The sequence below is a fragment of the Falco rusticolus genome, chromosome 1, assembly GCF_015220075.1.
Source record: "Falco rusticolus isolate bFalRus1 chromosome 1, bFalRus1.pri, whole genome shotgun sequence".
Classification (NCBI taxonomy): Eukaryota; Metazoa; Chordata; class Aves; order Falconiformes; family Falconidae; genus Falco; species Falco rusticolus.
Window position 1 is genome coordinate 74,805,059 of NC_051187.1, and position 10,499 is coordinate 74,815,557.

At 37.4% G+C, this 10,499-nt stretch overlaps 1 protein-coding gene across 3 annotated transcripts; it reads right to left on the reverse strand.

The window, feature by feature from the left end:
- Positions 1-33: 33 nt before the first annotated feature.
- LYAR (Ly1 antibody reactive) lies at positions 34-10,462 on the reverse strand. 3 transcript variants are annotated; one of them, XM_037384855.1, is made up of 9 exons: positions 10,379-10,462; positions 9,811-10,125; positions 8,754-8,868; positions 6,675-6,782; positions 5,232-5,315; positions 2,968-3,304; positions 2,597-2,698; positions 1,637-1,722; positions 34-1,325 (listed from the first exon to the last, which is right to left on the reverse strand). In XM_037384855.1, exons 2-9 carry the CDS (start codon positions 9,930-9,932, stop codon positions 1,191-1,193), a joined length of 1,089 nt encoding a protein of 362 aa, XP_037240752.1. In that variant the 5' UTR covers positions 9,933-10,125; positions 10,379-10,462; the 3' UTR covers positions 34-1,190. The 3 variants fall into 3 exon arrangements, with proteins under 3 accessions (XP_037240752.1, XP_037240772.1, XP_037240761.1); XM_037384875.1 differs by having other exon boundaries at positions 9,811-10,032; positions 10,379-10,455; XM_037384864.1 differs by lacking the exon at positions 10,379-10,462 and having other exon boundaries at positions 9,811-10,321.
- Between the last annotated feature and the right edge of the window lie 37 nt (positions 10,463-10,499).

Genomic DNA, 10,499 nt, shown 5'->3' on the forward strand with positions numbered 1-10,499 from the left:
TTTCATAAATTAACCACACTTACTGAAGAGATCTTACATTTGTTAGGTATTTTTATTGCAAATTTGATAGTAAACAAGACAAATATGTACTCAGAAAAACTGGACCCAGTGTATCAAACAGTTAATTTTTTCATATTTATACTTTTAATATATTCAGTATTTCTTTAAATTCAGATATTTTCATTATGGAGTTTTATGAAAGTGTATCTGCTGGAAATCGCTATGCAGTTTTCAAAACACCATACCATACCATAAACTGCAAGAAATCTTCACCAGCTTTCTACCACTGTTTTTAACAGATCACTTCATGGTAGGAACTCCCTATCAAAGTATTTCGCATTTGATTAAAACCCTATAAACTTCCAAGTAACTTTCCCCAGGGAATTCTGTCTCTTACATACATGTAAGATTTCTGGCCTGCCTAAATTGTTTTGGTGACTGCAATATAACAACCTCTTCAAATTTTGTGTAATTGGTGGCTTTATTATGCAATCATAAAGCGGCAAGATTTATTATATTTAAGGTTGTGTTTTAAAGTAACTTATTTCATTAGTCAATTTTTAGTCCATGAGACTACTTACATTGAAGTCAGTTGCATTACTAATTAAAACATTTAGTAGCTATACATATACAGGCAACTTGGTCTTTAGATTTTCACTGAATGTGCAATACACAAACTTGACACACTTTAATTAAGCATTTTACATCACAGAATTAACAGGTTATTAAAGCCTGAAATATAGTGCATATAGGGGCTATCAGTCATACCATTTTGAATTTTAGCATAACAAAACATATATTCCACAGTGGGTTTTTGAATATGAAAATCCTATTTGCTCTTACAATAGTTTCTGCAAAAAGCCACACAATCCAGGTCCTCTAAAACATTCATGCCTATACATTATACCCATTACTGGAAGAATTTTAATACAGTAGGCAGCAATTATTTTCAATGCCTCTTAAAACTTGTACCAAAAATATACATTTTCCATAAAATCAAAAAATAAAATATCTGAAAATGTTCTGTAATAAATCTAGAAAGAGAAGAGGAATCCAGTCTTAAAAGTTAAATTCTGCTCTCAAATATACAATGTAAATTGAGACCAATACATTATATTTGTGCAGCTGACAGAAGAATTTGACTCAGTCAGCAAGATTAAAATGCAAAAGTTAAAAAAGTATGGAAACTCTTATTTCAGGAGTTTAACTTTGTCCTTTAAAACTTTAAATTTGGGATTGTTGTTCACTTTCTTATTAAATATGACAAGAATATCCTCTTCTGATTTGTGACATTCACCAGCTACTGCGTAATACTGAGCTATAACCTGCACAAAGACAGAGGAACAATTCTGAGTTAGTAAAGATATTCCACTTTAAGAAATAACACATTCGCATCACTGTATTATAAAAATAGCATGGAATCTATTACGCTATTATTCCTTTGCAGAACTAGCACTGTATTTCTTCCGTAGTCCAGTAAGCAATAAAGAATGTGTCCCTCAGTTGACATTCTGTCAACTGATACTCTGTTAAATGTCAAACTTCTTTGCTTATGTGGGCGGGATTTTATGAATTTAAGCATTACAGAAAGAAATTCACAAGATCAAAGGAGATTAAAAAACATATTGTACATTACCTTTTTTCTGAGTTTTTTAATTGAAATTTCATTGTCTGGAGCCTGTTTCAGAACTGCTTTGATGGTTCCCTTCCAGTTGAATTTACCTAGAAAAAAATTAGGTGCACAACATCATTAGTAAAATTAGGTATTTCCAGTTTTTTTCTCTAGTAGGAACCAGCCTTCTTCAATCTCCTAATTTTGGAACCAGTTCAGCTACCACAACAGTTGTTACCTTACTGACCCTACAACAGCAGGGTGTCTTAAGCATAAAGGCTGTTTTTGAAGATTGTAATAGCATAGACATGAAGAACCAACATACCACTCTAACAACTAGGGCCAGGATTGCTTTTACTTCTGTGCTTCGGCTATTAAGCATCCACTCTTACTAATACAGCAATAGTTGGGAAGATGTGTCTCCTCACCCTTGGAGCACAGGTAGTCGATTTCACACAGTACCCACTTCAGAGGTCATTAACCCCTAGTTTCCAAATAAACAATCTGTATGTTCAAAGTAAGTGTGTCAGATGATAGGCATGTTTATGTAAGCATAAACTAATGTCCAACACAACTAAAGACCAATTTATAATTCACTGAGGAAAAACAGGGATAGAATTGATACAAACAGATGCAACAGAGCTGTTCTCTATGTTGGTTAATGTGGGTGGCAGCAGGAAAGAGACCTGCTGCTGTGAAACAAACATGCCAAACTCCTCGTTGCCCAGTGGAAGCAAGCATAGCCAAAGGCTGCCAGCACAGCAGAAGCAACAAGTAAGAGAATTAGATCAACATCAAATGTCAACTCTAGCACAGGCCACTTACTATGGAACACACAGGTATACTGAATATCCAAATCTATATGTATACTGAGGCACAACTGATTTCATGGCTTGCTGCAAAAGCACTATATTTACATTCTGCCCTGTCTTTCGCAGAATCGGTTTGTAATTATATAAACTCCCCCTTTAAGAATACCTTTACCTGTTCCCACATTTTCTTCATTGCCATTGGTGTTTTCTGCTTCCATGCCTTCTGAAATGTTTTCAGTTTTCATTCTCTTTGTCATTTCTCTGTGAGGCTCCTCTACAGATGGAATTGGATAAACATACACAAAACATTACAAAACTAAACTATAAAACTAGTCTGATGTGACTTAATTCTTGTAACATGAGTTTATAGTTGCTAAGAGGTTCAGATTTTATATAAGGACTCTGCAACCACAGTGTTAAAAATAATCTACTTTGTCTATGTAACTTACTAAAAAAATTCTACTTAGGTAGATTATTGAACTTTAAGGTGTTGAGAAAAACCATCTTGAAAACAAACAAGAATATAAGGTGTAGGATAGATACCTTCTGTGTGTTTACATTTGCGTTTCTTTACATTTGATTCCTCTTCTATTTCACTCTGATGGCCATTTCCATTTAATTCAAATTCATTCTCCAAGCTCTCCTTTCCTTTCTTGGACTTTTTACTCCTTTTTATTTCTGACTGGTTTTCTAATTTCAAGTCCTTTTTCTCCTTCTTTTTGTTCTTTTGTCTCTCTTCTTTTCGTTCTCTCTTATTCTTTTTCCTCTCAATTTTATCATCTGTAGTTCCATCTTCTTCCTCCACTGTTTTTTCCCTAGTGTCTGTAGACTGCCCCTCTTCCTTCGGTTGTGGTTTGTCTCGTTCTTTCTCACTTGAAATCTTTTGTTTAAAGACAGATTATTATCGTTTTACATGCCTTTTTTGACGTTACAGCTTTTCTCTACTACATTATTCATGAAGAACACAAATATCCTGAATTTAATTAAACTGCTTACATGTGGTGACACCAATTACCTGAGAAACAGCACTACATAGCATGGCTGATTCTTCTTTTAACTTATCAGCCTAAATGCTAATTACCTTAACATCACAGAAGAAATGTTGTCTTAAAGCATATATAATTTCTATATGAAATCTTTATGTGTTTTTTAACATATTTTCTAAATGTAATTAAATTAAGGGAGAGAACTCTTCAATTTACGTAGACAAAAATACAGTATATTACAGCAAGATCCAGAACCTATTCCCAAATATACAGGCCCTGAGTAATAAATAATCTTAGCTGTACCATGCATTTCCCTGTCTTGGGATATGTCTGGGACAACAAACTATTATTGCATGATGTCAACAAAGGCACTGCTGGTTGTTTTAATTGTACTTTTCTCACCTTAACACATCTGGTTTTCTTTTAATGTTCCTGGGCTTATAAGAATTTTCTTGTAGCAGAATTCATATACTAATGAACATTTTTATGTTTAAATTAAACTTTAATAATTACAAGTGAAATACAATTACTGAAATATTAATGTGGCTATTTAGAAAGAGAATACATGTTTATACAAGCAACTTAATACTAACTTGTTTTTGTAAAGAGTAATTTCAATTCAATTTCAATTAAATATGAAGTCCACTTAAGAAATTCCTTTGAGTATATACATTTCAGAAAATACACCCTGAAGTGTATTTTGAGATGTTTCTAAGACCTCTTAAAGGTGTATTGAAATGATCTGAGCAAGAAAGTTGTGTTACATATTTTGCTTTAATGCTATATTCTGTGAAAAATGTAAATCGTTTACTTGTGTCTAAATAAAATAATTGTTCAGATTCAAGATTTTTTTTTTTAAATGAGTTTAAATCCAGACAAAACTGCTTAAGACTTCAGTGAAGTTGTGCTAACTCCAAATTAATGTTTCAGCAAGACATGTCCTTGCAACTCACTGCCCAGAGTTTATGTTATGTTCCTATCCTTTAAAGAAATGTCTTTCCTTCCTTCCTGGCTCTTATATATGGATTCTTCAGAAAAACTACAAATAGATTTAACTGGAATCATCAAGTCAGGAACATAAAGCATAATCAACAAGGCATTAATGTCAAAGGCATGCAGACTCAGAAGAAGTTGGGGGGAGCTGGGAGAACATCTTTACATCGACAGTGAAGTAAGCTTCTACAACAGCTTTCTAGTAGCAGCAATACATGTCAACAAACAATCAAAACACCACCCTACCAAAACATGCTAAGCTAGCCCTGAAATAGCACAGAATTAGCCACTGAGAAAAAAAGGTCAGTGTAAATTCACAATTTGGACACAGAAGTGGGAGGAATTTGCACCAGAAACTGGAGGATCTCGTCTCTCTCCACTAATAAAATAAGTAAACTAGGTGCTGTTATTTCCCAACTCCACTACACGTAAATCTGAGGCCAATAAAGTTCTAGAAAGACATTGTGTTATTCCTTCTTGGCGTGTGGTAAAAGACTGGAACCAAAGATAAAATTGGTGGTTTTCCTTTCCCTTTGTACTAATAGCATAGAATAAAGTTAAATTAGCCTTCTCATTACTGTGTCACAATCATGTCACTGTGTCCATGTTTTTAATCACAACCTACTTGCCCAGTATGCACAAATACTTCAGGAACAATATGCTCTACAAATTAGCAATTGTCTTGGAAATTACATTGTAACAGTATCCACTGGAACAACGTGAGACAATATTTCTGCTAACATCTACAAAGAGAGTCTGAAAGGTTTCCCTTATAGCACTTTTGACTGCATTCCTGTTGTACAATATTGTACCTCTAACTTAACTTACATTTCTGGTTGCTTCAGAGAAAATATCCCACACTTGGTCTTGCAAAATGCTGTCAGTAATTCTCAAACTGTTCTTCATCCAATTCTGTGCAGGAAAAAAACCACCCGTAACTGAAAAGGTGCACCTCTGACTTTTTTATTACCATGTATTTGGTTGTTGTTTTTATTTAAGAATCTAATCACTTCTGTTTAAGATCTGGTTAGGCATTTCTTTCTATGAGATCTTTTAAACTTCCATGCTAAATTGTTTTGCATAATGCCTCTGTACTGTTATGAGGCTATACCATGCCTCTCAATTGCTTCACCAATAGTAATCCAGAAAAGCTAAATACATAGAAAAGATAATCCCCAAGCTTTTATACAGCTGGTTATGTTAACAATGTTCTACCAAACCTTCTGACAGTTCTCACGAGTTACAAGCGTTAGGATCTGATCTTACTTATTTGTGCGCTGGACAGATGGTGATGCTCCTAAATGGATACCTTAGTTTATTACAGAAAAGTACAATTCAAACGACTATCTCAATGCAAACATTTGAAAGTTGCTGGGGCTATTGCAGGAGTCCCTGCTAAAAATTAAAACAAAGCATTAAATGTCTACTTATAATATGCTCGCACTGTCAGCAACATATCAACTTTCACGAGTGTGGAATTCCAAGTAAAACCTAATATAAAGATTTTTCCATTGCAATGAAAATCTCAGGAAAGCTGCACTTGTAAACTGGGACAATGAACTGCAAAAACTTTTGATCTTACACTGCAACATATCTTATCAAAGAGAAAGGCTTCTTGACAACATCACTTCCCCTGCTTAGAACATTAATTCTGTAGAAGAGTATTCTAACCTACAGCTCACTAGCAGCAACTTCACTGCAGCTCCATTAGGTTTTATTTGAGTGCTTTGGAAGCAACCATGATCAGAGGCTGCTGGGTGGGGAGAAAGGCCAGTTTGCCAGTAATTCTTTACTGATACCACATGAAACATTTAGGATTTGATTTGGCTGTGATGCAAAGTTTAGTGCAGCACGCAGTGTGGGAGATTCTGTCAAGAGTACTGAGCAACAGGAAAACTCTCAAAACAGTATCGTGCCTTTACGAGGAAAAACACAAAGCCACAGATACAAGAATCCTTTAAAATTATGTCTAAGCATTTGGAGATTCAATAGAAATTGCAAATAGAAAAGAAGAAAGGTATTTAAAAAAAAGAAGCTAACGCATGGAGATTAAGCTTGAATGGTGAGACTTTGGCTTATACCTAATTAAAGCAGCAAGGAGATGTATTTTACAATCATTGCCTATTTGAAACTCACCTATTACGCCATCAATTTACCAATGCCCAAATAAGCAATTTGTCCCACCTTTGTAAAAAAGAGAGTGACACTCACTAAGAAAGTCTATTTTTAAACTCACTGCATGGATTACTACAAATCTCTATTAGAACACACCTGAAACTTTACTTTTTTTCTTGGAATATTATCAAAGACACGCATCTGCTCCATAATGTTCCGCACTTTGGGGCTTATGTTTGGCTTCTTCATTATTTCATGAATTTTCTGAATGAAGAAAAACACAACTAAATCAGCAAAGGAGCATAATGATCGAATGAGACATGCAAGGTAGGCAAGTTGGAAACACACTGGACAGAAATAACCCAGTACCCATAAACAGGATACCCTGCTCGAAAGAACTGTTCAATACACGTGGGGAAAACACTAACCTTTAGTTTTATCATATATCATAAGATGCGTCAAAGTTATCTATATAAAATGTTATGTATAGGCAAGCAGGACTGCTCACCAATGGTTTCTGATGTACAAGTTACAACCTGTAATATAAACATTTAAAAATAAAGTAACTGTATCACATAGGGAATCACTGCAGCATGAAGAAGACCTGCATTAAGCAAAGCAATTGCCAGCTGGTTGGTTTTTGCAAACTTCTGGAGTTAATTGTGAAAATTAGGCTAAGTTTGAGGCCACAGTTCGACATGCATCTCTTTTGGCAGTAGTGCCAGCTTCAACAACCATTAATCCCTGTAAAACAGCTCAGGCCTATTCCTATGCTAGATGTGCCAGCAGAACAGCACAGATGAAGTTAGGCTTGGGCCTTACAGCAGTTAATTGAACAGCACTGCTGCATGTGGAGGGGAAAAAAGGCTCTGAGCTTCTCATTATTTAAAAATGTAGCCACTGGATGCTGGAGAGCCTTCCTGTACTTCTGAAAACATAATTACTGAAAGGTTTTGTGGATCTGTTAAGACTACCAGAAAAGGATGCTCTGTAATAATTCCTCACCCTTCTGTGTAGAAAGTATTGAGGAAGGCTAACAATTTTCATAAACAATAGCATTCATATCATACTGCCTTTGAACAACATGCTCAAACAATGTTCACTCTCAAGGACACTGATCTGTTGACTTCAAAGGTATGATTTGTATGCCTTGAATACATACGTAGCTTAGTACTTTGTTAGATTGTGTTCTACACGTGATAGAAATCAACAAATCCATGGATAAATGTGATCTAATGGGATTTTAAAAACCTGACAGTTCTTTCCCAAAACATTTAAAGGAAACTAATAGTCATAAGAGGTTCTTGCATTAGATATGTAACTACCCGAAGGGTAGGACAGAAAGGGTAGGAGACATTTCCATCCATGCTGGAACCTCTGCTGTTCAACATATTTATAAAATATCTGAAAAGAGGGCAGGAAAATTTTCCTGGTGATATGAAGCTATTCAGTATGAGGACTGTGAATAATTCCAGAAAGATCTTGAAAGAATGAGCGACTAGGTAATAAAAAGATGAATTACATTCAACAAAAATTCATGTAAAGCAGCATGCATAGGAAAAGCAATCCTAAAATGGCAGGCTTTAAGTTGATCACTGGAGTTTAGACACAAGATCTTGGGGTTAAAATAGCCAATTCCATGAAAATACCAGCACAATGATCAGCAGCCGTCAAAAACAGCAGATCAACTGAAAAAAATCAGTAATAAAGGAATAAAGAACACAGAAAACATCATTATGACACAGACTAAATATATGGTTCATCTGCATCTTAAACACTGTATGTAGTCCTTGTAACCTCATTTCACAAGGATACAGCAGAACTGGGAAGACTTCAGAGGACCAAAGATACAATCTACATATGAAGAACAACTGAGCAGGGTAGGACTTCTCAGCCTGGAACAGAGACAAAGAGATGGGAAGGGATGCCTGGCGAAGGTCTACAAAAGCGTATGTGGCATGAAGAGGGCTGACAACGATCAATGCCTCTTTGTATGCAAGAACTAGGGAACATTAAATCAAACTAGTAAGACAGAGATTCAAAACAAAAAATGCATTTCTTACCACAATAAGCAATATACCTAACAAGGAACTGCCAAAAGCAAGCTGGGGGTATTGGGAAAAATCAACCTCTGCTTTGCTCCAGTATAGCTTCTCCTGTGTCTTTAACAATTATAAACAATAGTTATTTATCATACAATACAATACAATAACATACATACAGTACAAACCTTACCTGAATCCACTCCTGTTGTTTAGCATCTCCTTTGGTAGTTTTGGCTTCAAAGTCTTTCCCACCGTATTTCTGGTCCTCACTTACACACTTCACATGTTCCTTATAATCGTCACCCCTGGACATGAGAGATTTTTAACTGTCATTCACAAAAGTGTTCAGTCCTTTCAACTACACAAGACTCTACCTAATCCACAAACTAAAGTAACAGATGATAGCATTTATCATTTAAACCTCAATACTGTCAACACCTACATAAGTAAAGCTTGACGTGTTTGAAGTACATGCTTGTAAGACTGCTGACATTTCTGTCATGCTATAGCCCTCAGTAATAATTTCTGACTTGCAAAATCAGACCCAAGTCTTCAGTATACTGCTGCTTTTCTTAATGACTCTAACTTAAGCACATTTGTATATGTATAACGTATGCACAATTCTTAAAGCACCTCTGTATTTTACTACTCACATTGACATGTTTTACAATTAGAAAAGCAGGTTAAAAATGTTCACAGAAACCTAATTCCTAAATATAGATACACAAACGTGGTAGCGTAGTATGACCAATTCATAAGTGCCCCTGAAAAGGAATGAATATATACCTTAATCTTTTGTCAGTGAAGCATTGAGAAATATAGCCATTATTTAAGGACAATCTTATTATCTTATGCAAATTCATACATTTATATTTCAAAGCAGAGCGTAGCACTGCTTTATTCTGAAAAGTGACAACCAAATTCAGAACTTTTGACGTTACTGCCAATCTCACTCTCCCTGCAGCAGCAGAGCAAGTAACAGTCAATGATCGGATGCTGAAAGCACTGTCACTTAGATCGAGAAAATAAAAGATTGCAACTCTGTTTACTGTGTGGTTTAGCTGTCCTTGTGGTTCAAATCTGGATGATTAAGCCTGAAATTATATAAAAACGTGCATAAGTTTGAAATACAAATATGAATTATTCAGAAATTGAAAATTTAATTCTAATATACTATAGAAAACATATATTTGTATTTGTGACAACCAGTGCAGAGCGAGCAAGGCCGTTTTCCATCCTTTACCTACCAGAAATCCTTGCCACAATCCATGCAGGAAAGGCACTGGCAGTTTCTGCAGATGTTCACATGTTTCTCAACTTGTGCTTTCTTCACAGATTCCCCACACGCACTGCACGTGAACACGACCATGTCGCCGAGCAGTCAGCAGCTCCTGGGCAGCGGGTACAACCGTCTTCCTCCCCACACGAGCACAGCCCTCGGCACACACGGGTTGATCCTACACTTACAGCTGGAAAGAAGCGCTGGGATGGCCCCAAGGCAACGCAGCTGCGCGCCCACCGGCAGGAAAGCGAAGCTGCTTGACTGCGCGCGTGTGAAAGTCCTGAAGGGAAAACTCACTTCGCTCGACACCTTCAGCACGGGGGACACCAGCACCCCCGGCACCACCAACGCCCCCTACCCCTCCGCCTCGCTCCGCAGCCAGCGGTTCGCGGCTCCCCGCAGCAGGCCCGCCTGCGCTGGGGCCAGGCCAGCGGCGCCGCTGTGCGGAACCCGGAGGCGGCCGCAGGGGGCGGGAAGGCCGGCCCACCCCCTCCGCTCCGCGTCCCCGCACCCTCCCCCCTGCCGGTACCTACCGCCCGCACCTCCACCGCCGCCTCCGACGGCGACACGTGCAGCCGCCCTGCCCTGCCCTGCCCTGCCCCCTCCTCCCCGTCCCGGCCCTCCCCGCCGCTCTGCGCCTGCGCGGCCACCGCC